Consider the following 22,481-nt stretch of genomic DNA (forward strand, 5'->3'; position numbering starts at 1 on the left):
GAGGAAAAATCCTAAGGAAAGGATGTTTTATGAAGAATCCTAAGGAAAGGGTTTTTCATAAAAGATGTCTGTGACAAAACCCCGTGTTCCATCCTGCGGGTGTTTCTGCTGCTGACTCTGCTCTGCCCCACACAGACCATCCTGGACCACATGCACCTCAAGTGCAAGTGCCACGGGCTCTCGGGGAGCTGCGAGGTCAAGACCTGCTGGTGGGCCCAGCCCGATTTCCGAGCCATCGGGGACTACCTGAAGGACAAATACGACAGCGCCTCGGAGATGGTGGTGGAGAAGCACCGCGAGTCGCGGGGCTGGGTGGAAACCCTCAGGGCCAAGTACGCGCTGTTCAAGCCACCAACAGAGCGGGACCTGGTCTACTACGAGAACTCCCCCAATTTCTGTGAGCCCAACCCCGAGACGGGCTCCTTTGGGACGAGGGACAGGACGTGCAACGTCACCTCGCACGGCATCGACGGCTGCGACCTGCTGTGCTGCGGGCGCGGCCACAACACGCGGACTGAGAAGCGCAAGGAGAAATGTCACTGCATCTTCCACTGGTGCTGCTACGTCAGCTGCCAGGAGTGCACGCGGGTCTACGACGTCCACACCTGCAAGTAAAGCACAGGTGGGGCTCCACTGGTGGAGGTGGCTCCAGAGCAGGGCCCAGGGGTCCCTCAGACCCACACATGGCCTCACACTGCTGGAGGATGGCACAAAACTCCTGGTGGCCCCAGCCAGGGCACTGAGAAGGCTCTGGGCACCTCACCCGGGTGAGGTGGGACTGCTGGTGCCTTGGGCAGGACAGGCTGCCTGGGGAGGGCAGGGATGGGACAGGGAGAGCAGGGACAGGACAAGATGCCCTGGAGAGCAGGGACAGGACAAGGAGGGCAGGGATAGGACAGGGAGAGCAGGGACAGGACAGGGAGAGCAGGGACAGGACAAGAGCAGGGATGGGACAGGGAAGGCAGGGAGTGGACAAGAACAGGGACAAAACAGGGACAGCAGGGACAGGACAAGGAGGGCAGGGACAGGACAGGACAGGACAGGCAGCAGAGAGCAGGGACAGCTGGGTCCCAGTGAGGCACAGCCCCACGAGGCTGAGCTGCTGCCACATCAGCCCCTGAGCTCCCAGCTCTGTCCTGCTCCACAGGCCCAGCCCCTGCAGGCACCAGCCCAGGGGCTCAGGTGGAAATGGATTGGGTTGGGTTGGGTTGGGTTGGGTTGGGTTGGGTTGGGAAAGCTCCCCCAGCTGCTGCTGTCCTGGTCTCAGCAGATGCAGAGGGGACAGGAAGGAGCCCCCAGCCCAGCCCAGCTCCCTCCTCCCTGCTCTGAAGTGGTGCTGGAGAACCAAACCTGTCTGAGCACACCAACAGGGCCCAGGGGTCCCCCCTTGCCCCTCCCCTGTGCCCTCTCTGTTCCCCCTGCCCCACATCTCCCATGGAGCACTTCAGGAAGGCAGAGCCCAGAGCTGAGCCTCTGGCACCTGGCCCAGGACAGGAGCAGGGCACAGGCACTGCTGCCACCTCCCGCAGGGGACAGCAATGTCCCAGCCACCTCCTCACCGTGCAGCTGCCCAGGAGAGGATTTTAAGGATCAGGGCAGCACCCACTGACTGAGCACTCCCCAGAAGAACTTTACATCCCAGGGGAGCTCAGGGATCTCTCTGGGGACAGGTTCCCTGCCAGGTGAACATGAGGGACTCCAGGGAGAGAGGAAATCTCTGTCCCAGCCTCCTTGCCAGCCTTCCCTGGTCCCTCAGCACAAAGCCAGGGGATTTACTGAGCTGTCAGCAATCATCCAGAAAGTTCCATGAGCAGGGATTTGGGCTCCTCCCTCATCCCATGGAGCAGAACCAGTGTTTGTCCCCTCTTGCTCCCCAGGCCATCCCCTCTCCCTGGGTTCACCTTCTCCAGGAGGACTGACCTGTGAAATTAAAAAAATAAATATTCCCTCTGTCCTGGGGGGCTCCAGGACCAAGAGCCAGGCTCAAACCCACCCCAGGCAGGGAACTCCAGGGAATGGTGGCCCCTGGGGCTGGGGCTGCTGCTCCAATCTCTCTTTTCCTGGGAATGAGCAGCCCCTGGAGCTGCACAGAGCAATAAAGGGGAGAGACAGAGCCTTTGGCTCTGGCAGAGCAGAACCCCAGGTCCCTCCCATGCAGAGCTCCAGGCCCCCTTCAGAGGAGCCTTTGCTCCCAAAAATTCAAATCCCAGAGAGCTCCAGGCCCCCTTCAGAGGAGCCTTTGCTCCCAAAAATTCAAATCCCAGAGAGCTCCAAAAGCCTCCCCCAGCCAGAGCCACGCCATCCTCTGATATGCATCTATTTAAAGTATATATTAAATCCCAAGGAAAGACTCCCAGGACCCGACTTTAAACAAAATCCCTTCTTTGTTTGTTTTTTAATCAAGAAAAGGTATTTAATATTAAATAGAACATTTATTGCCTTGTAATTATTTTACTGTAGCCAGGTATTCTAGCACTGAATGGAAGATCTTTTTCCATCAATCTGCTGTATCCAAAGTTTTGTATAAAGTTGTAGAGGTCGATTTTTTTTTATTTTATATTCAGAAAATTTCTCTTTTTATAAGCATTATTTATTATACAATGTATATACTTGAGTTAACTAAGATTATATATTATATAAATATATATATTTGGAGAAAAATATATTTCAACTTCCATTTTTTTTTGTGGTACATCATTAAAGAAAAGGTAAAAATTCAAAAATATGCACTTGCCAGCTTGTGTGGTTTGGCTCTGAGGGTCAGCCATGGAATCATGGAATCCCAGGGTGGTTTGGGTTGTTAGAGACCTAATCAGTGGATTAAGATCAAATTAATGAATGGATCAAGATCAAATTAATGAATGGATCAACTTAATCAATGGATCAAGATCAAATTAAGCAATGGATCAAGGTCAAATTAATCAATGGATCAAGATCAAATTAATAGATCAAGATCAAATTAAGCAATGGATCAAGGTCAAATTAAGCAATGGATCAAGGTCAAATTAATCAATAGATCAAGATCAAATTAAGCAATGGATCAAGATCAAATTAAGCAATGGATCAAGATCAAATTAAGGAATAGATCAAGATCAAACTAAGCAATGGACCAAGATCAAATTAATGAATGGATCAAGATCAAATTAATCAATAGATCAAGATCAAATTAAGGAATGGATCAAGATAAGATCAAATTAAGGAATGGATCAAGATCAAATTAATGAATGGATCAAGATCAAATTAAGCAATGGATCAAGATCAAATTAATCAATAGATCAAGATCAAATTAAGGAATAGATCAAGATCAAATTAATCAATGGATCAAGATCAAATTAATCAATAGATCAAGATCAAATTAAGGAATAGATCAAGATCAAATTAAGGAATGGATCAAGATAAGATCAAATTAAGGAATGGATCAATAGATCAAATTAATCAATGGATCAAGATCAAATTAATGAATGGATCAAGATCAAATTAAGCAATGGATCAAGATCAAATTAATCAATAGATCAAGATCAAATTAAGGAATAGATCAAGATCAAATGAATCAATGGATCAAGATCAAATGCAGCAATGGATCCAAGCAGGCTCCAGACTCTGCACACTCCCCACATGTCACAGGCTGTCTCTGAATCCCCTTCCAACACTTTGGGCAGACCAAGGTCCACATTTTCTCATATAAAAACCTGTTCTCCTGTCCATGAATAGTTCTGTGGCTGTTTCTGCTGCATCTCCCTCACATCAGCAATGCTTTAAGTGCACACAATTCTCCACTGCACTGGCCTCCAATGTACCTGTCTGAAGGGCAAAATAAACACAGAATCACTCACATTCTTGCCCTGATCCACAGATTATTCACACAATTACTCACAAGGCCATCCCATGGATCCACCTGCATGGCCAGGGTGTCTCTGCAGATGCCACCACCCCTGGCATGTCCTACCTCACCAGAGAACCTGGCCCATGGAGGGTTCTGGACTCCACAGCTCTGGGGTGCAGCTCTCCCATGTGCCCACCTGCCCCAAACCTCCCTGCACCCCACAGCCTGCCCCCAAAACCCATCCCAGCACCTTCCAATCTGCCTCTGGTCAACAACTCCACTTCAGGGACACATTTCTGGAAAGTTCAAGATGAAACAGGGTAAGGAAGGGGGTGAAGAGTCCAACCCTTGCATTGAAAGCAATATTGTGTATTTATTATAGATTTAAAGCCTCCCTGCCAGCAGGAGCCACACAGGTGGTGGAAAGTTGCTGCCCTTCCCTTGTGCCACCTGCAGGGAACATCTCAGATCTTGGAACAGAGCTTGGAGTGGCTCAGGAGTCACACCCAGCAGCCCAGCCTGGTTTTCCAGCCTTCCCCAGGGGTGGGATACTTTCCATGAATAATGGAAATGAATAATTTCCATGGATACCCCCACCCCACACACACAGAGCCTCCTCAGCCCTGCAGAGCCCACACAGCTCCAGAATGGGCTGGAGTAGAATCCTCTCATTTAATTTCTGTCAGAGTAAGAGGTAAGAGCTGCTCAGGCTGGGCTAAATTCAATCCATCCCCACCCTGTGCACCCCCTGGCTGCAGCAGCTCTGCTCCTCACAAACACCAGCAGCAGACACAGATCATCACAAGGAGTTGTGCTTTTTATTGAATCCATTGAATGTGCAATTAAACCAGATATTTATTCATCAATATAGTTCTGGACACAGACACAATAATGTTTACATCATTTACTCTGAAATATAAGTTACTGTGTGCTGCTGTCACCTGGACTGGCAGAGGGAAGGGAGGAACAAATAAATTCACAAGATCCTACACAAAAATGAGAGGGAGCCACCACTGGGACTCACAAGAGCATCACAACACACCAGCACTGCCAGAGGAGCAGAGTGGAGTGCCTGGAACACTCCAACTGCTGTGAGCACGCTGAGGACAACAGGACCTGGAAGGACATGGGGACCCTCCTTCCCTGGGAACACCCCCTGCATACCCTGCTAGCCCTTACAGTGGGTCTGCTCGAGGTTAGGAAGCTACACTGACTAACATCTGCTAAATGGCTTTGATTTCATGCCCCACCACACTGAGGTATGTTCCAGGAACCTTCTGGAAGGAGTGGAGCCCAGGGGAGCAGCCTCAGCATCTCCCCGAGGCCACAGGAGCAGGGGAAGGAGCGTGGAGCAAAGGTTTGATACATTCCTTTATTTCAGTGCAAAAACATGGCAACACACATCTCCTGCACCTGCAGAGCTTGGCTTCCTCTCTGTCTCTAAGGAGGAATTTCAACCTTTGGTAACATGGCAGGAAAAAGGGATAAAATGAGGCTGGAGGATACCAAAGCTGCCAACTACAGAACTCAGGAAGAGCTGGAGGCTGGAACCAGCATTGCTAAAAGTGTTGTTGGATTATCAACAAGGTTTGATGCCTTAAATACTGGATTTGGAAATTTTCTTCTGCTCTGATCAACACTTCCCTGCCCTCTTGCAGTGCCCAATCCCATCAGGATATAAATGAAGAGGGTGCAGCATCCAGGCACTGCTGGAGCTCTGTCTGTGGGCTCAGAGCTCACTGAGGGCTGGGGTGGCACCACAAAAAGCCTTCACCTGACCAGGATCACACAGAGCAGTGCTTCAGCATCCCTCCACCAGACTGGCAGGTTTATTAGAAGCCAGGATCTCTTTCCTACTGCAGGAATGCTGGACACAAGTGAGGGTCAGCCCCAAAGCTCCCAGGACATTCCCCCTGCTCACCCCAAAATACAGAGACAGAAGCACAGGGCTCCAGGAGACACTTCCACATGACATCAGGGTATGAAAGACAAGGAATAAAGAATAAAATATTGCACTACACATGCAGGTTCCACATGGGGCTCTGGGGATCAGGGGAGCATTTCACTTTGTCCAGAAGAGTAAAGATCCCAGTGTTTGTTCTCCAGGTTGGTCACTTTTCCAGCTGTTGATCTTGCACTTGGTCCACCTTCAGTCTAGGGTAGGGACTCTTGCAAAAGAAGCCAAATCCATCAGGAAAGCATCATGCACATGTATAAAGCATCAAGCACACACTGGAACCCACTCACATGGAGCCAGGATAGATAGTTTGGTGTGAGTTTCCCCAGCACAGGTACTGCCCTACATGATTAGAAAGTCATTCTCTAGGAGATGCCACTGTCCCACTGGGCTCAACTACTCCCTGTGGCACCTATGGGGAAAGAGTAGGACATCCTTCTCTCAGACAGCAGACACAAGAAACCAAAATTCCAGATTTTTTAACTCAAGCAGAATCTCTTTTGATTTACTTAAATTAAAGAAAGGTAAAATTTGGCCCAATATCTCATGGATACTTTAAAAGTTAAGGGTAAATTCAGAAAAGCAGAGGATTCAGGCATGCAGGTTCCCAAACTTTCAGGAGCTCCCCCCTCCCAAATTGCTCTAAGAACTGATCAGATACAGCTCTGACAATACAGAGGGGCCAACAAGGAGAGCAGATCCACCCCACTGCAGGCTCATTTCTGAGCAGAAAAGGAGAATTCAAGCACTGCTTTAAAATAAAAGTACTTACGTTCCTTCTTCTCTCAGAAGAGCCAAGAACTTCTTCACCCGATACTCAGGATCCATCTAAACACCAAACAGATCCCCATTAGTGTGTGCCAAAAAGGAAAGCACAGAATCAGGAATGTCCTGAGCTGGACAGGACCCACAAGGATCATCCAGTCCAACCCCTGGCCCTGCACAGACACCCCAAAAATCCCCCCAGGGCATCCCTGAGAGCTCCACAGACCAGTGAGGGGAAACCTTAGGAAAGTCATCACAAGCAGGAAATAACAAAGGTCCAGCCAGAGAGTTCTGCTAAAAACCCAGTGTGACCTGACACAGTGAGACAAATCTCTTGTCATCCTTGGAAAATCTGCTCTAAAGCCAGCAGCTGGAATTCAAACTGGCCAAGGCCAGTGTTCTGTTCCCAAAGGGAAGATGCTGCCTCCCACCCCTCTGAGTCCATAACTGAGTCCATAACCTGCACTGGCTCCTGGGGAGACACAACATTTACCTGCACACACAGCTGCCTGTCCAAAAGAATACAGCTGGCAGCTGAAAACAATTGCAATTTGAAAACTTGAAAACTCAAACTTGATCAAATTGCTTATTAAAAATGCAGGCACAAACCCCAGAGGCTGATCTGCTCAGGAAGGAGCAGCAGGGTCAGGACTCCTGGACACAGCCTCTGGTGCTCTGGGAAACAGAAATGCTGCTGCCAAACTTGGGGGGAGATTCTCTGGAACAGAGCTCAGAGAGGTGACAAGAACATGGATGGTGCAGCATCCCCAGGACATCCAGGACCCTCCAGATACAAAGGAACTGAAGGGAGGTTGTAATCTCCAGTCCAGAGAAGAAGATCCTCCACCAATGAGCCCCCCTGAAAACCTGCCATGAACCCCAAACCCTCAGCACATCCAGGTGCAGTGTTTGGTTTAAAATAAAGCAAGCAATATTCTCTGGTGATCTTTCAAAGTTGCCAGTTACGAAAGTTAAGATACATTAAAGACAAGCAGCTTAGATTAAGTTTTATTTATACTGATTAAGTTTTATTTATGCTAAACAGAAGTTACCAAATCAGGAATGCCTGGAGGTGCCAGAAGGGGCTTTTGGGAACATTTCCTGACTCATCCAGGCTCAGGAGGAGACCTTGGCTTTGGGAGTGCTGCCAGCAAGGTCCAAGAGCAACAACACAGGGAGAGGAAGCAGGAGGAACCATGGAGAGAACACCCAGCAGCAGCCAGGGCAGGGTGAAGCCAAGGTGGCACCCAAGAGCACTGGAGGTGGCCCTGTCCTGCAGCCAAGGGCACTGCAAACACCTGGGGATTCACATGGCAAACCCTGAGTGGACCCAGAGACCAAAGGCTTTGTTTGAACAAGAACAGAACCATTCCAGGATACTCAGTGTACACAAAGGATGTGACACAAAACACAAGGAGCTGGACACTGAAGAAAGCAAAGAACTGCAATAACAGAGTTTGGGGGAAATTAGGCTGCCAGAAATTGTGGGGTTACACATCTCATAAACAAGGTGACAACTCACCCAGGGCACCAGAGCAGTTCAGGTATCCCAAGAAAGGATTTTGATATTGAGGGTCTGGTTCTCTGGGACTTAGTGTGAAACACACTGGCAGTGATGTGACCAGCTCAGGAATCCCTGCAGGGAGCTGAGGGTGGGGTCACTGCTTTAACAAAGCAAAACCCACCACTAGATTCAGAGGAAGACAAAACTTGCACATTTTTTACAAAGAATTCAGTCACCTGGCATCTGATCAGCTGAATTCTGAGAAATTTCATCCATCCCTTGGAATTCTTAAGTGATTTCAGATTGAAATCTCCTTCTGAAAAGCTGTGGTACAGCTCAGTGAAAACAAGATGCAGTGCTGCATTTCCTACCCAGTGCAACTGTGCTTTCCTGACAGGGCCTGGCAGATCCCAGCTCTCTGTGGGTTCAGTGCTCACATCCCAGCTCTGCTCCCTGAGAGCCTGCCCTGCTCTCCTGTATTTATAGCAGTTCAGCAGATGGAGTCATGGAAACACCTCAGACCTTTTGGAATAGAACTGCTTCATATTTAGCTGCCATATGCTGCTACCTCTGCTGTTACACAACCACCTGAAGCCAGTGCCAGAGCAGGACCCACCCTGCTGCCAGCCCTGCATGGGCAGCAAAGGGACACCTTCAGTGGCCCTGGGGACAGTGGCAGCAGCACTTCATGTGTGATGCTCAGTGTGTTAGAAAGGGCACATATTGTGGTGTTGTGAGGTCCCCAGGATGAGGTGAGAGATGAGAATTGACTCCAAGTTCTCAGAAGGCTGATATTATTATATTATATTATATTATATTATATTATATTATATTATATTATATTATATTATATTATATTATATTATATTATATTATATTATCACATTTTATCACATTACATTATATTATATCACATTATATTACATCACATTATATTATATTAATCATATCATTATATAACAATTATATAATCATATAATATATGATTATATTATATTATATATTATTAATATAATATATTATATTATTATAATATAATAATATTATAATACAATATAATATAATAATATTATATTGTATTATGATATTATTATATTATAATACAATATAATACAGCATATTATGTATAGCATACATAATATGCTATATTATATTGTATTATATTTTAAAACGATACTAAAGAAAGGAGAAAGGAGACATCAGAAGGCTAGAAAAGAATGAGAATAAAAACCTGTGACAGACTCAGAGAGTCCGACCCAGCTGGCTGTGATTGGCCATTAATTAAAAACAATTCACATGCTGGGTAAACAATTCTCCAAATCACATTCCAGAGGAGCAAAACATGGAGAAGCTGAGGCTTCCCAGCTTCCCAGGAGAAGGAGGAATCCTGGTGAAAGGATTTTTGATAAAATATCAGAGTGACAGGCACAGTCCCAGCTGTCTCCTCCCAGCCTGGCTGCTCCTGCACTCACCTACACAGCCATGGTCTGCTGGATTCACACCCAAGAGGAGCTTGGCTGCACAGCCTCAGCAGAGTGAGGACTCTGGGTCACAGCAGCATGGAACATTCTCAGTGGGAAGGGACCCACAGGGATCGTCCAGCCCAGCCCCTGGAACTGCACAGACACTCCAAAATCCCATCCCTGTCCAAGCTCTCCTGGAGCTCTGGCAGCCTCAGGGATGGGACCATTCCCTGCCCAGCACCCTCTGGGGGAAGAACCTTTCCCTGATATTCAACCTAAATCCCCCATGCCCAGCTCCAGTCATTCCCTGGCTCCTGTCCCTGTCCCAGAGCAGAGATGGGAGCTGCAGCCCCACTGAGCTCTGCCCTCACTCTGCTCCAGCTGAACAAGTGACCTCAGCTGCTCCTCCTGTCGCCCTGCCAGACCCTTCCCCACCCTCAGCTCCCTCCTTTGGACAGTCCCTAATTCCTTTCTATCCCTATGACATTGTGGTGCCCAGAAGTGTCCCCCAGGAATGGGCACAGGGCTGGGTCAGCGCTGCCACCTCAGAACCCAGAACTGCCCCCCAGGAACAGAACAGGCACAGGGGCCAGGCTGGGGACAGGGCTGGCTCAGCACTGCCACCTCACAACTGCCATGATTTACAGAACCTCCAAACCTGCAGCTTTGAAAAGAGCCAGCACTTCAGGAGGAAGCAGCACAAGAGCACATCCTGAGGCAGAAGAAGGGAGCCATTGTCAGGGCTCAGGGAGCAGGGCAGAGCCCAGCAGCCCCTGAAGGGCAGCACCCCTTAAATCCATTTCATACATGTGAGCAATGACTTACTGACTTGCCTCCAGGTATGGAATTAAAAGCCAAGGAAGAAGAGGAAAAAGTAATCTAGATAAATGACTTTATTCCCTGAGGTGACATGCAGTCAGAGCATATCCTCAGAGCTGAGCAAGTTTTAACAGAATTGTGAGGAGTGAACAGAGGGGTACACGACTCCGAGCTCTCAGCTACAAGTCTCTTCACTTCTGCCCTGCCTCTGAGAGGGAGATCTGAGAACAGCTCACTCAGCTGCACTAAATCCATTTGATGGGAGCAGAGGGGGGGCTGGGGGAGCACTGGGATGTCAGGGGAGGATTAGGGCTGCACCCTCAGCCCGTGTCAGCATGAGCAGGAGCTTGCTGGCTGGCTCCAGGCATGGGTGCTGCTGCGGGGGAGGGCTCCGAGCTGCATAGTTCTACCCTCTGCAATTATTTTCTTTAAAGTGCTGAAAGTGGTAAATAAAGAGAAGAGCAGCTGAAGAGCCTGACAGATTTATCTTCTTCAGGGAAAGAGCACATACACCTGTACAGGCACCTTCTTCTTTAAAAAAAAAACCAACCAAAAACCTGAGGTGATTGCTATCTGCAATCTTAACATGCTGGGTGGAGAAAAGAAATTCCATGAAAGGTGAGTTAATCCAACCCCTCCCATAGCCAGATGCTCTGTAAGTGCAGCTCTGAACAGCCCATGGGCACGAGGGGGGGATTTCAAGATCTCTGTGGACCGAGCTGTGGTGATTTCTTTGTTCTGAACATTTCCCCTCACTGCAACTCTTTTCCCAATGAAACCAATGCAAAGGCTGCCACCAACACCAGGGCAGGAGTGCTCTAGGAGCCTAGAGCCATTCCTACCTGTAAGGACATTTCTATCAGCATCAGCAGCTTCTTGATCCCAATCCACACTGGCTTCCCTTTGACGTTCTGGGCAATCGTGCTGCGCTCCTTGTCTTTGAAGTTACCCAGGAGCTGGGGGGAAAATCAGTTTAAAAAATCAACAACAGGAGGCTGAGAGTAGCAATAATGGTACCTACCTTGGGACAAAGGCAATGGGAAGCTGGAAGCATTTACTAGCTGAGAGGGGAAATTTGTTGCAATGTATCTTAGTCAAGGCAAAACACAGAAAAAAAATTCTTTAATTCCCCCATGGTTTTTTCCATAATATCCCTTATCCAACAGTTAGTGCTGTGCCTTTATGCTGCACTCCAGGTCTTCTCCAGACCAGGGTCTAGAAGGAAACAATGGTTCAAGCCACAGGGAGTTTCCACACCTGCTGCAGGAGTGTCTCTGTGCCTCAGGAGTGTCTCAGTGTCTCTGTGTCTCTCAGGCTTTGGTGACACCACCACTGGGACAAGTTTGCCAGTGGCACCAAAGATTTGCCTGTTCAGTTTATTTTAACAGCCTTCAGTACTCACTACAACTCCCACTAGGACACAGAATAAGGGGGCAGTGAAGGCAGGAATTTATAAAGAACTTGTAATTCCCCAGCACCAAACACCTTCAGTTGATGCTGTTCCAATCCACCAGAGCAGCCTCTGGGCACATTCAGTTTAAGTGCCCCAATTATACTCATTACCCACTTCCCTGCCCTTAGAATGCTTCAATCCAGACCACAAACCCTTCCCCAGACTTACTGTTCCCTAATTTTACCTTCATTTCATTCATTAAAAAGCAAATTTAAAGCCTCAGAGCTGCTCTGTTATGACACGATGACAAGCGGGATGGCGTTACCAGACACAGCTACTGCAAAATCCCTCAGGTTTGGAGTCTTTTGTCATCCTTGAACTTTTGCTCACCTCTAAAGCCTCCATGAGCTGCTCCCCTGTGGCAATGTTGGGCACGTGGATGGTGGTGCTGAAGGCATTCAGCATCTCCATCTCCTGCAGGACGTCCTTGCGGCTCGTGGTGCCGATGATGAGGAGCTTGCGACCCTGGCCAGGCAAAGGAGCCACAGTCAGCAAAGGAAAACCTGCAGAGAACCAGCCTGGGGAAGGTTCAGCTAACCACAAATGATAAATGGCCATTTAAAAACCCACTTCAAACAAAATTAATGGGATTAAATGTGTCAGTAATTGAAGGGGCCAAGAGCAGCCACAGGAGACGGGATCAGCTCTCGGAGCAATGCCACCAAGAGGGTCCAAGAATTGTGGTGCACAAAGCCCCACCACACTCACAGCTCCTTCTGAAACCAGCATTATAAATAGCTGGATCCTCATTAAATTTAAAAGCCTGAGCAAACTCCCACTCCCAAAAGCTGAATTACAAATGACTTCTCAGGGGAACAGCCAGTCTTTAGGGATCTGTGGGTACAGTGAATTCCCTGCTCCTGCACAGGCAGTTCCAGTGGGTTTCCAGCTCAGGCTGTTGAGCAGAGGCTGCTGGGAGTCCCTGAGTTCCCCCTGCAGCTGTCCAGGCCAGTCCCACTGTCCTGCAGGCTCCAATTCCCAATGCAGAGTGCACAGAGTCAGCCCAGGCACTAACAGGGTTTATGAATAACAGAGCAAATTGTGGAAAACATCAGCTGCAAATGCAAATCCACTGCTGTTTGTTCACCTTGCAGAGCCCTTCCCACTGCTATTTGAATTCCCCTGGGCAGGGTTTGGACACTGATCAATACTGGCTGATAGCAGGAGCTGCTGGGATTGTCAGGCAGGATTATCAGCCCTGTTCTGTCCCAGTGCACAGGGACCCCATGGGCTGGGAGGGCCTGGCTGGACAAGGACCCCCCTCAAAAAGTTTGGTGAGGCTCCAGGAGTGAAGGAAATGTCCAGTGCCCACCTAGAAGTGACCAAGGACCCCCCTCTTTTGCTGTTCAAAGTTTGGCTGAAGCTCCAGGAGCGAAGGGAATGTCCAGTGCCCGCCTCAAGGGTGCTGCCCTGGGCACTGCCCAGGCTCCCCAAACAGCTTCACTGCCACACAGCTGAGGTACCAGGGCACAGAGGAAGCCAAGGACAGACTCCTGACCAGGACTGAGACCTCCAAAACACAGAACAACCCCTCCTGCAAGTGCTGGAACACCCAGACCCATCTGCTTCTCCTAAAAACTTGTTCATTACTGAATGAAACTCTCAAAATCCTGAACAGCTTGGGCAAGAGGCTGTGTTAATAACAGTTTCCCATGAAAGATGAGCATTTAAGAGGGGAAAAAACTGCTCAGCTGCACCCAGGCAGTGTCTGTTCCCCAAATATAGCTCCCAGCATGTGTACAGAGCCTGGCACACTGATCAGGCATCAATCAAGGGATAACTACCTCAGAGAGGCTGCCTGAGGGATGCTGCCCTCATACATTAATGAAATCTGTGCCTGACTACAATAAAAATGGAATTTAGCTTGGAGTTTCACCAGGAAAGGACACAGGCAGCACAGGAATGCCACAGTGAGGGGAGTTTTACCTGCTGGCACTTCAGGTGTCCATGACTGATGTCACTGTCAGCCTTTCCTTGCCCAATGACACATTCCTCCTCCCAGGACAGCTGCCCACCCTCTGGACTCACCCAAAAAAAATTCCCTAAAGGATCAGTTCAGTGCCAACCTGGGCAGTGGCACCCTGAGCCAGCTGGACCCAAAGGCAGCAGGGCAGGGGGAGGTGGCTGCACACACAGAAAGGGCTCCAAAGCCCTGTGACACTGAGGGAAGCACTGGCATTGCTCCCTGTGGGAATTCTGTGGGAACAGCAGCTCAGTCTCACTCTGTGTGTGACCCCTGGGACGGATTTAGAACAAGAAAAGAGCAAAACAGGATCATCATTCTGCCATGTGGATCCAGGAGCTCCTTCCTGTTCCAAATACAACTTCAAATCCATCATTTCCTGGGAAGGGAAGGGCCTGGGGACACCTCAGAGCCCCTTCCAGTGCCTGAAGGGGCTCCAGGAGAGCTGGGGAGGGACTGGGGACAAGGGGGAACAGCTCCCACTGCCAGAGGGCAGGGATGGGTGGGATATTGGGATCAATTGTTCCCTAGGAGGGTGGGCAGGCCCTGGCACAGGTGCAGCTGGGGCTGCCCCTGCATCCCTGGCAGTGTCCAAGGCCAGGCTGGGCAGGGTTGGAGCAGCCTGGGACAGTGGAAGGTGTCCCTGGGGGTGGCACTGGATGGGCTTTAAGGTCCCTTCCAACCCAAACCATTCCATGTTTCTGTGATTCTGTTTAGTTGGAGAAATCAGAGAAAGGTCAGAAATAGGGAATAACTTCCCAAAATAGATCCTTGGTAAAAACAGAGAGGTTTATAAATTCATAGCTGGTGTAGAGGGGATGAGGGAGAGGCTGCTGCTCATCATTACAGAAACCAGGGAGCACAGGAAGGAATCTCAACCATCAAATAAACTGAACCCAAGGGTGTTTGCTCCCACCAACAGCTCAGCTGGACTCAAGCACGCACAGTGCTAAGAATGGAAAGGCTTAACAAGGTTGAAAAGCACCAGGATGAGATTCCAGAGGGCAGATCCATCAGCAATTTTTAGATAGCTCTGTTAAAATCTATTCCCAGGTCCCTGAACCACTGACGTGGATGGGAGCTCCTCAGAACAGATGGCTACTCCTCAAAAGTGCCTCAAATTTTTAACAGCTTCACCCAAAAGATCCTGATTTTTCCCTGTTTTTCCTCAAAAGAAGCCATGCCTTCAACTCCCTGCTTTCAACCTGACCCCTGGAAAGCAGCCACAGTGACCTGACAGGGCAGCAGTCCCTCGAGCTCCTCCAGCTTTCAGACAGCCCAACAAACAAGTGAGAGCCTCCAGGGCAGCACTGCCTGCCCCAGGAATTATGGAGGCAGCAGGAAAAGCCAGCAGAGTGAAAAAGCTGCCCTCACCCAGCTCCTGTGCACTGATTTCCTGGGATTTGTTGCTGTTGCAGGATCCCAGGATGGCTCAGGCTGCAGGGTCATCCCAGAGCACACAGCACAGGGTTCATGTACTGATGATGCAGTCCCATTTTCAGAAAAATTCACTTTTTCCATCCTTCATTTCTACAGCAGCCATGGTGAAGGCAATGTGCCACGTGTTCAGCCCACAGAAAATCAGGATTCAAGCCAAACTCCCAAAAATCAGGCAGAACATGGCAGTCAATTACCAAGGAAGGAGGAGGAACAGCTTGAGATCATTTGGGGTCAGATTCACAACCACAGCAGCTCCAGCCCAGTTCTTCCATCACCAGAGATCACACACAGGCACAGCCTTAGACCTGCACTCATCCTGCCCATTTTTAGGCAAAATGCCCCAATTTGGAGCCCAAGGTCCCTCTGTGCTTCTAGAAGAAGATGAGCCCTCTGCTGCAGGGGTTTTACCTGACTGAAGGATGTTCTCATGCACACAACTGTGGGCCTTGAAGAAGCCTCTGGAACCAACTAAATTTTCCAGGACAGGTATCTCCAGCATTCCTAGCAGCCATTGCCAGCAGCAGCACACCCCTGCCCAGGGGGAACCAGACCATGACACAGTTACAGACCCTCCTGTGAGCAGCCTCCACACTCAGTGCAGCCCCCAAATACAGAATTTCAGTAAATCCAGCCAGCCCCAGGCCAGGGGAGCCTGAGCTCTGCTGGAACCAGGCCCTGGTGACACTGAGGTGCCTCTGTCACCCACCAGCTGCTCAGGACCCTTGGACAGCTTTATCCTTGTGTTTGGGGTCTTGGGAACTCCTCACATGCAAAGGGGGAAACACAATTCCCCAGGTTAGTGCACATAAAAGTAACATCACTGGTTACTGGAATTGCTTCCAGTTCAGTCAGACTGATGTGGGATCAGGAATGCATCTGGGATTGCATCAAACAAGGAAATTATTTCCCTGTAACCTTCAAAGCCTCCAGTATCCCAGTGAGAAAAGGGGCTGGGGAGCAGTGGAAGGGCAGCCCCAGGAGAGGGTCTCCCTTCAAGAAGGGTTGGGGGCTCTGGGAGTGATGGAAGGACAGCCCCAGGCATGAATCTGACTTTGAAAGTGGGGCTGGGGGCTCTGGGGGCCCTGGACCCAGGACTGGGTGTCCCCTGGAGGGAAGGGGCTGGGGGCTCAGGGGGCAATAGAAAGGGCAGCTCCAGGAGAGGGTCTCCCTTCAAGAAGAAGGATTGGGGGCTCTGGGAGTGATGGAAGGACATCCCCAGGCGTGAATCTGACTTTGAAAGTAGAGCTGGGGGCTCTGGGAGTGATGGAAGGGCAGCCCCAGGACTGGGTGTCCCCTGGAAGGAAGGGGCCCAGGGGCAGCCCCAAGCACAGTGGGTGTCCCCTGGAAGGAAGGGGACAGGGGCCCAAGGGCAGCCCCGAGGGCAGGGGGTGTCCCCTGGAGGGAAGGGGACAGGGGCTCAAGGGGCAGCCCAAGGGCAGGGGTGTCCCCTGGAAGGAAGGGGACAGAGGCCCAAGGGCAGCCCCAGTACTGGGTGTCCCCTGGAAGGAAGGGGACAGGGGCCCAAGGGGCAGCCCCAAGGGCAGGAGGTGTCCCCTGGAGGGAAGGGGCCCAAGGGGCAGCCCCAGGGGCAGGGGTGTCCCCTGGAGGGAAGGGGCCCAAGGGCAGCCCCAGGACTGGGTGTCCCCTGGAAGGAAGGGGCCCAAGGGCAGCCCCAGGACTGGGTGTCCCCTGGAAGGAAGGGGACAGGGGCCCAAGGGCAGCCCCAGTGGCAGGGGGTGTCCCCTGGAAGGAAGGGGCCCAAGGGCAGCCCCAGGACTGGGTGTCCCCTGGAAGGAAGGGGCCCAAGGGGCAGCCCCAGGGGCAGGGGTGTCCCCTGGAATGAAGGGGACAGGGGCCCAAGGGGCAGCCCCAAGCACAGGGGGTGTCCCCTGGAGGGAAGGGGCCCAAGGGCAGCCCCAGGACTGGGTGTCCCCTGGAGGGCTCCTTGCCCAGGCAGACATTCCCTGAGCCTGCCCAGCCCGCTGGGGCTCGCTGGGGATGCCGAGGTCCCTCCCTCCCTCCCTCCTGGCAGGCGATTGTTGGGAAGCAGCAGGGAGGCACATGTGAAACCTCGCCGGGGCTGGGCCCGGCCTCCAGGCCCCGTGTGACTCTGCATGTAGATGAAGCAGCCGGGGCTTTGGGAGCTGCTGCTGCTCAGTTCTCAGGGAAGGCTTTTTCTGCTGCTTGGCTCCCTGCTGAGACAGCCCTTTTCAGCCTTTCCATCCCCCAGTCCCTGCTCCTGCACAACACAGGCAAACTTGATTGAATTAAAGACCCAGGAGAACGTGGTTTATTTTCTTCTCTTCAAGGCATTTCAGAAAAGATTTTTAATTGGTTTAAAAAAAGATGCTGAACAAAATGCAATGGTTTTCAGCCCTCTTGATGCAGCAGTAACAGATAGCACTATTTAACACTGCTGAGTGGAACCACAAGCAGGAGCTGTGACTGGCAATTTAAAGCAAGCTCAGAGTGGTTTCTAGTTTATTTAAAGTCTAAAGTGTTTACCCTCAAAAGAAAACCAGAACCTTCAAGTGTTTGCCCTTCCCACACCACGTTCCAATAATCCAGCCTGGGAGGAAGAGTGGAGCCTGGGAGGCAGCTTCAATTCAACAGAGACACGCACCTCGATGCATAATTAATAACATTTCATCCCAGAAATGCTTCTCTTCCACACAGAGCCTGCAGTGACTGCAGGGAGCTGCTTGCACATCAAGAATATCCCTGCAAGTGACGTTGACACCCCAGTGAATTCATAATCTGGGCCACAGCAGTGGTGACAGGACAAGGGGGAACAGCTCCAGATATTGGAAGGAAATTCTTCCATTCTCTGGAATGGAACTCCCAGAGAAGCCCTGGATCCCTGGAAGGGCAGGGGGTGGAATGAGATGGGCTCTAAGGGCCCTCCCAACCCAAAGGTTCTTTGAAATCAGCTCAGTATTTCGGGTGCCCCCTGTGAGTGAAGCCAAGGGTAACAGGTATTGTCTGCCCAGCATCCTGCCAAGGATTCCTCTCAGCACATCACTTTTACAAGGAATGATGCTAAACCATGATCCCAGTCCCACAGAAATCCAAGGGGCTTTGAGCCCATGCAGGTCAGTGCCACTGATGCTGCCTGTATCTGCACCTCAAATTCCAGCAACCCCTGGGATCAGCCATTCCCTCCAAAAAAGCTGCTCCTCAAGGCATCCTGTAATCTCAAATGGACTTGGAAGGTGTTGATTAACCCTCAGGATTATTTCCATCATGGGTTCCTTACTTGAGTTCAAAAGCCCCAAAGAGTCTCTGGGCCCAAATCCAACCTTTTTAACAGTAAAGTGTCACAGCAGAAAAGGCCTTTTCTGCCCAACTCTATTTCTTACACACAGCTTTGGGTTTTTAAATGCCCAAGATCCCCACATGCCATGGCTATCCCAAAGAATTCACTACAAACACAGCAGGAAGAGCCAGAACTGCCAGAGCAGGACAGCCCAAAGTCCTGATTCCCAAAAAGCCAACACTGGACACTTAAAAAAGAAAAAAGAACCCCACATGATCAATCAACCAGTGACATTTCCTCAGCAAACTCACTCCCTACCCTCCAACAATTTATGGCTTAAGTCACCATAATATTGGCTGTCAAGGCAGAGTCTCCCAGCCCCCAGGGCATTTCAAACCCTGCTGAGCACAAATCTCTGCAACAAGTGCAAACTTGGCAAATATCTGTGAGCTGCAGCCTGTGTCCTGCTCTTGGGAGCCCCAGGTGGTACCCAAAGGGCAGGAAAAGCTGAAAAAGCTGCCCTCACCCAGCTCCTGTGCACTGCTTTGCTGGGATTTGTTCCTGTTGCAGGATCCCAGGATGGCTCAGGCTGCAGGGTCATCCCAGAGCACACAGCACAAGGTTCATGTACTGATGATGCAGTCCCATTTTCAGGAAAATTCACTTTTTCCATCCTTCATTTCTACAGCAGCCATGGTGAAGGCAATGTGCCACGTGTTCAGCCCACAGAAAATCAGGATTCAAGCCAAACTCCCAAAAATCAGGCAGAACATGGCAGTCAATTACCAAGGAAGGAGGAGGAACAGCTTGAGATCATTTGGGGTCAGATTCACAACCACAGCACTTCCAGCCCAGTTCTTCCATCACCAGAGATCACACACAGGCACAGCCTTAGACCTGCACTCATCCTGTCCGTTTTTAGGTAAAATGCCCCAATTTGGAGCCCAGGATCCCTCTGTGCTGCCAGGGGGACAGAACAGAGGTGTGTGTCCTGCCCTTCTGCCTCCTAGAAGAGGGATGAGCCCAGAGCTGAGCCCTCTGCTGCAGGGTTTTACCTGACTGAAGGATGTCCTCCTGCAGCCCAGCAGCTGCACACATCCAGGATGCAATGGGCAAATGGACAATTCAATACTTTAAGTTCCTTTGAAATCAAGTTCTGTTTTCCCTACTGATTTTTGGGAACAGCCATGTCCTGGCACCGATTACAGGAGATGAGGGGACCAGGAATGGCTGTGCTGCTGCACACAGGCAGCTGCTCTGCTCCAAGCATGTGATAAAATTTGGATGCTGTTGTGTTATAGGCTTCACATGGCCTAGAAAGCTCGCTGGGAAAATCTTTGTTCTCCCAGGCTGACACTCACACAGGCCTGTGGCATTACAATTTAGTTCAAAGTCCTGGATTTGAAAGGTCTTTTCACCAAACTCTCTAATGAAAACAACACTCACACACTCCTGTGCCAGTATATTAAACATGACAAAAAACTGACTTCACCCAGACTGAGCTTCTCTGTTTTTTCCTGACACCAACTTTCAAGGTGTTCCTGTTAGGATGTTATTTATTTATTCATGCAGATCTCTCACACACAGAGCAGAAAGGCAGTGAAGGACAGGAAAATAGCAAACAAGAAAGGAGGCTCAGCCTGCCTGTCTCACCCAGCACGAGCTGCAGAGCCCTCAGCACTTGTGATGCTCTTAAATCTCATGGAGCCACAAAGTGCAAACAGACAGGATCAGCACGAGAGACAAGATCTTAAGCTTCCCTCAATCACTGTAATTAACACCTGATCATTTCAAGTTAAGAACAAATTAAACCCCTGACAAGCACAATCACAGATTACACAGAAATTGATCTATAAATAGGGAGGGAGCACGTGGCTGAGCCAGGGCTGGGTCTGGCCTGAACTCAGCTCCTCAGAGGGCACAGCTGGCACAACTCAGCTTTACATGGTGAAGGTTAAACTGCTTTCCTTAGTCAGTGTTTTTAGGACTAACTGCAGAAGATACAGCCCCCAGTAATTAGATATTTCAAACTGAATCCCTTGTGGTTATCCTAGAAATGTCCAAGTGAATGAGGAGCAGCAGGCTGAGATTAAGGTGGCTGACTCAGACAAAGCATTAACAGCACTGGCAGCTCTGAGGCAGCCACAGAGCTCCCAGTGTCCCATTCCTGCAGGGACAGGGACAGGAACAGGGACAGCTCCCACTGCCCATTCCTGCAGGGACAGGGACAGGAACAGGGACAGCTCCCAGTGTCCATTCCTGCAGGAACAGGGACAGGGACAGCTCCCAGTGTCCATTCCTGCAGGGACAGGGACAGGGACAGGGACAGCTCCCAATGTCCATCCCTGCAGGAACAGGGACAGGGACAGCTCCCACTGCCCATCCCTGCCTTACCTGAGGAGGGGCTTTCTTCAGCAGCACCAGCAGGGCTTGCAAAACCAGGTTGGAAAATCGAGGTCCAATTGGGACATAATCTGAAAGGAAAAACTCATTTTCATATCCATGGAGCAGGTGCACATTTAATCCACTTCACTGTAACAAAACCAGTCCAATGCCCCTGAAGTAAATGGTTCCAGATAATTTCCAGTTTGCAATGTTTCAATATTGCAGATGCATCAATATTTCTGCAGCAGCCAGCACAGCTCTCCCTCCCCCTGACTCACCTAAAAGTCGCTCAATGTCGTCCACAACAACACAGCTGAGCTGGGACTTGTAGGCATCATCAAAGATCTGAAAAACAGTGAAATATCTCAGGGCTAAACCTCAGCCACAGGACTGGGACAGCCACAGCTGGGCCTGCTGATGTGGGTTCAGCTGAACACAGCAGCACTGAGAGGAATAATCTGAGAATGAAACAGGTGGGTAATGAGAGATCAGGCTCCCTGCAGGCAATAAAACACTGCCATCTCCACAAATCTGGTTTATTTATTCATTTACTCCCCACTCTTGGCAACAAGCAGCTGCCCTGAGGCTCACTAGAAGCCAGGGAGAAAGCAGCACCATTGCTGTGTTTTAGGAGCTGGGGCAGCACTGATAATGTCACATACACACCCACAGAGAACCTGCCCAGCTGTAGCACAGCTGTGGAGCTTTTCTCCTCAGGCCATTGGGCACTGTTAGAACAGCCCTGCAGGGAGCAGGGACTGCCTCAGGGCTGGATCTCACCCCACTCACCCTTCCTGGAGCAGCACAGGGCCCTGCACAGCTCTGGGTGGGAGCAGGAGGCAGCACTGAGGGCAGCAGTGCTGCTGCAGCCCTGCCTCCAGCAAACCCTGATTCCAGTGAACCCAAAGGCTCCTTTTGGAATCCAAGTCCCAAACTGGATCTTCACTGCTTCTCCTAAGAACTTTCCTTCCCTTACAAACTCTACAAGCCTGCACCAATGTGATCAGAGTTCAGTTCACATTCAGTACCATTTCCAGGGCATGAAAATGTTCAAGCCATTCACATTCCCTGGGTGCCCAGGTTGTTAAACCTCATGTTTAAATAAAAATCCCACATCAGAACAGGTCCCAGTCCCACTCAGGCAGGATCTGCCCTCCCCAGGTGTAGCCCTAAGCCCTTCCTGGCTCCCCCTGCAGAGGCAGAGCTCCAGCCCTGCTCACCCCAGATCTGTTCTGCTGCAGTTTGCCAGGATCTCACAGCAGAACTGAGAATTGAAACCTTCCCTGAGACACTCAGTGCCACAAAAACATTGTGACAGGAGTCTGGTGTGACAGGACACAGGGAATGGCTTCAAACTGCCAGAGGGCAGGGTTAGGTGGGATATTGGGATGGAATCCTTCCCTGGCAGGGTGTGCAGGCCCTGGCACAGGGTGCCCAGAGCAGCTGGGGCTGCCCCTGCATCCCTGGCAGTGCCCAAGGCCAGGCTGGACAGGGCTTGGAGCAGCCTGGGACAGGGGAAGGTGTCCCTGCCATGGCAGGGGTGAAACTGGATGGGCTTTAGGTCCCACCCAACCCAATCCATTCTACAATTCTGTGATACATTCAATTTTATAAATAAATCTATGCAGGATTTCCAGCCCTAGAGAGAGCAGA

The 22,481-nt window shown here is 50.3% G+C and overlaps 2 protein-coding genes across 3 annotated transcripts in view; one reads left to right on the top strand and one right to left on the bottom strand.

Annotated features, from left to right (window-relative positions):
- WNT3 (Wnt family member 3) overlaps positions 1 to 615 on the top strand; it is a 34,056-nt gene extending 33,441 nt beyond the window's left edge. The window contains exon 4 of the mRNA XM_071450693.1: positions 136 to 615. Within this exon, the coding sequence (XP_071306794.1) occupies positions 136 to 615 (480 nt within the window). The remainder of the gene's footprint in view (positions 1 to 135) is intronic.
- Positions 616 to 4,619: 4,004 nt separating this feature from the next.
- NSF (N-ethylmaleimide sensitive factor, vesicle fusing ATPase) overlaps positions 4,620 to 22,481 on the bottom strand; it is an 84,197-nt gene continuing 66,335 nt past the window's right edge. Inside the window, exons 16-21 of one of the 2 annotated variants that reach the window (XM_071450689.1) lie at positions 21,107 to 21,173; positions 20,838 to 20,917; positions 12,115 to 12,249; positions 11,174 to 11,287; positions 6,553 to 6,608; positions 4,620 to 5,991 (exon numbers count right to left, since the gene is read on the bottom strand). In XM_071450689.1, coding sequence (XP_071306790.1) covers positions 5,973 to 5,991; positions 6,553 to 6,608; positions 11,174 to 11,287; positions 12,115 to 12,249; positions 20,838 to 20,917; positions 21,107 to 21,173 — 471 coding nt within the window. In that variant the 3' untranslated portion in view covers positions 4,620 to 5,972. Of the gene's footprint in view, positions 6,193 to 6,552; positions 6,609 to 11,173; positions 11,288 to 12,114; positions 12,250 to 20,837; positions 20,918 to 21,106; positions 21,174 to 22,481 lie in introns of both variants that reach the window. The other variant, XM_071450690.1, reaches the window with a different exon arrangement.

Source organism: Agelaius tricolor, unplaced genomic scaffold (assembly GCF_023055355.1).
Source record: "Agelaius tricolor isolate 1412-34295 unplaced genomic scaffold, bAgeTri1.0.p SCAF_31, whole genome shotgun sequence".
Lineage (NCBI taxonomy): Eukaryota > Metazoa > Chordata > Aves > Passeriformes > Icteridae > Agelaius > Agelaius tricolor.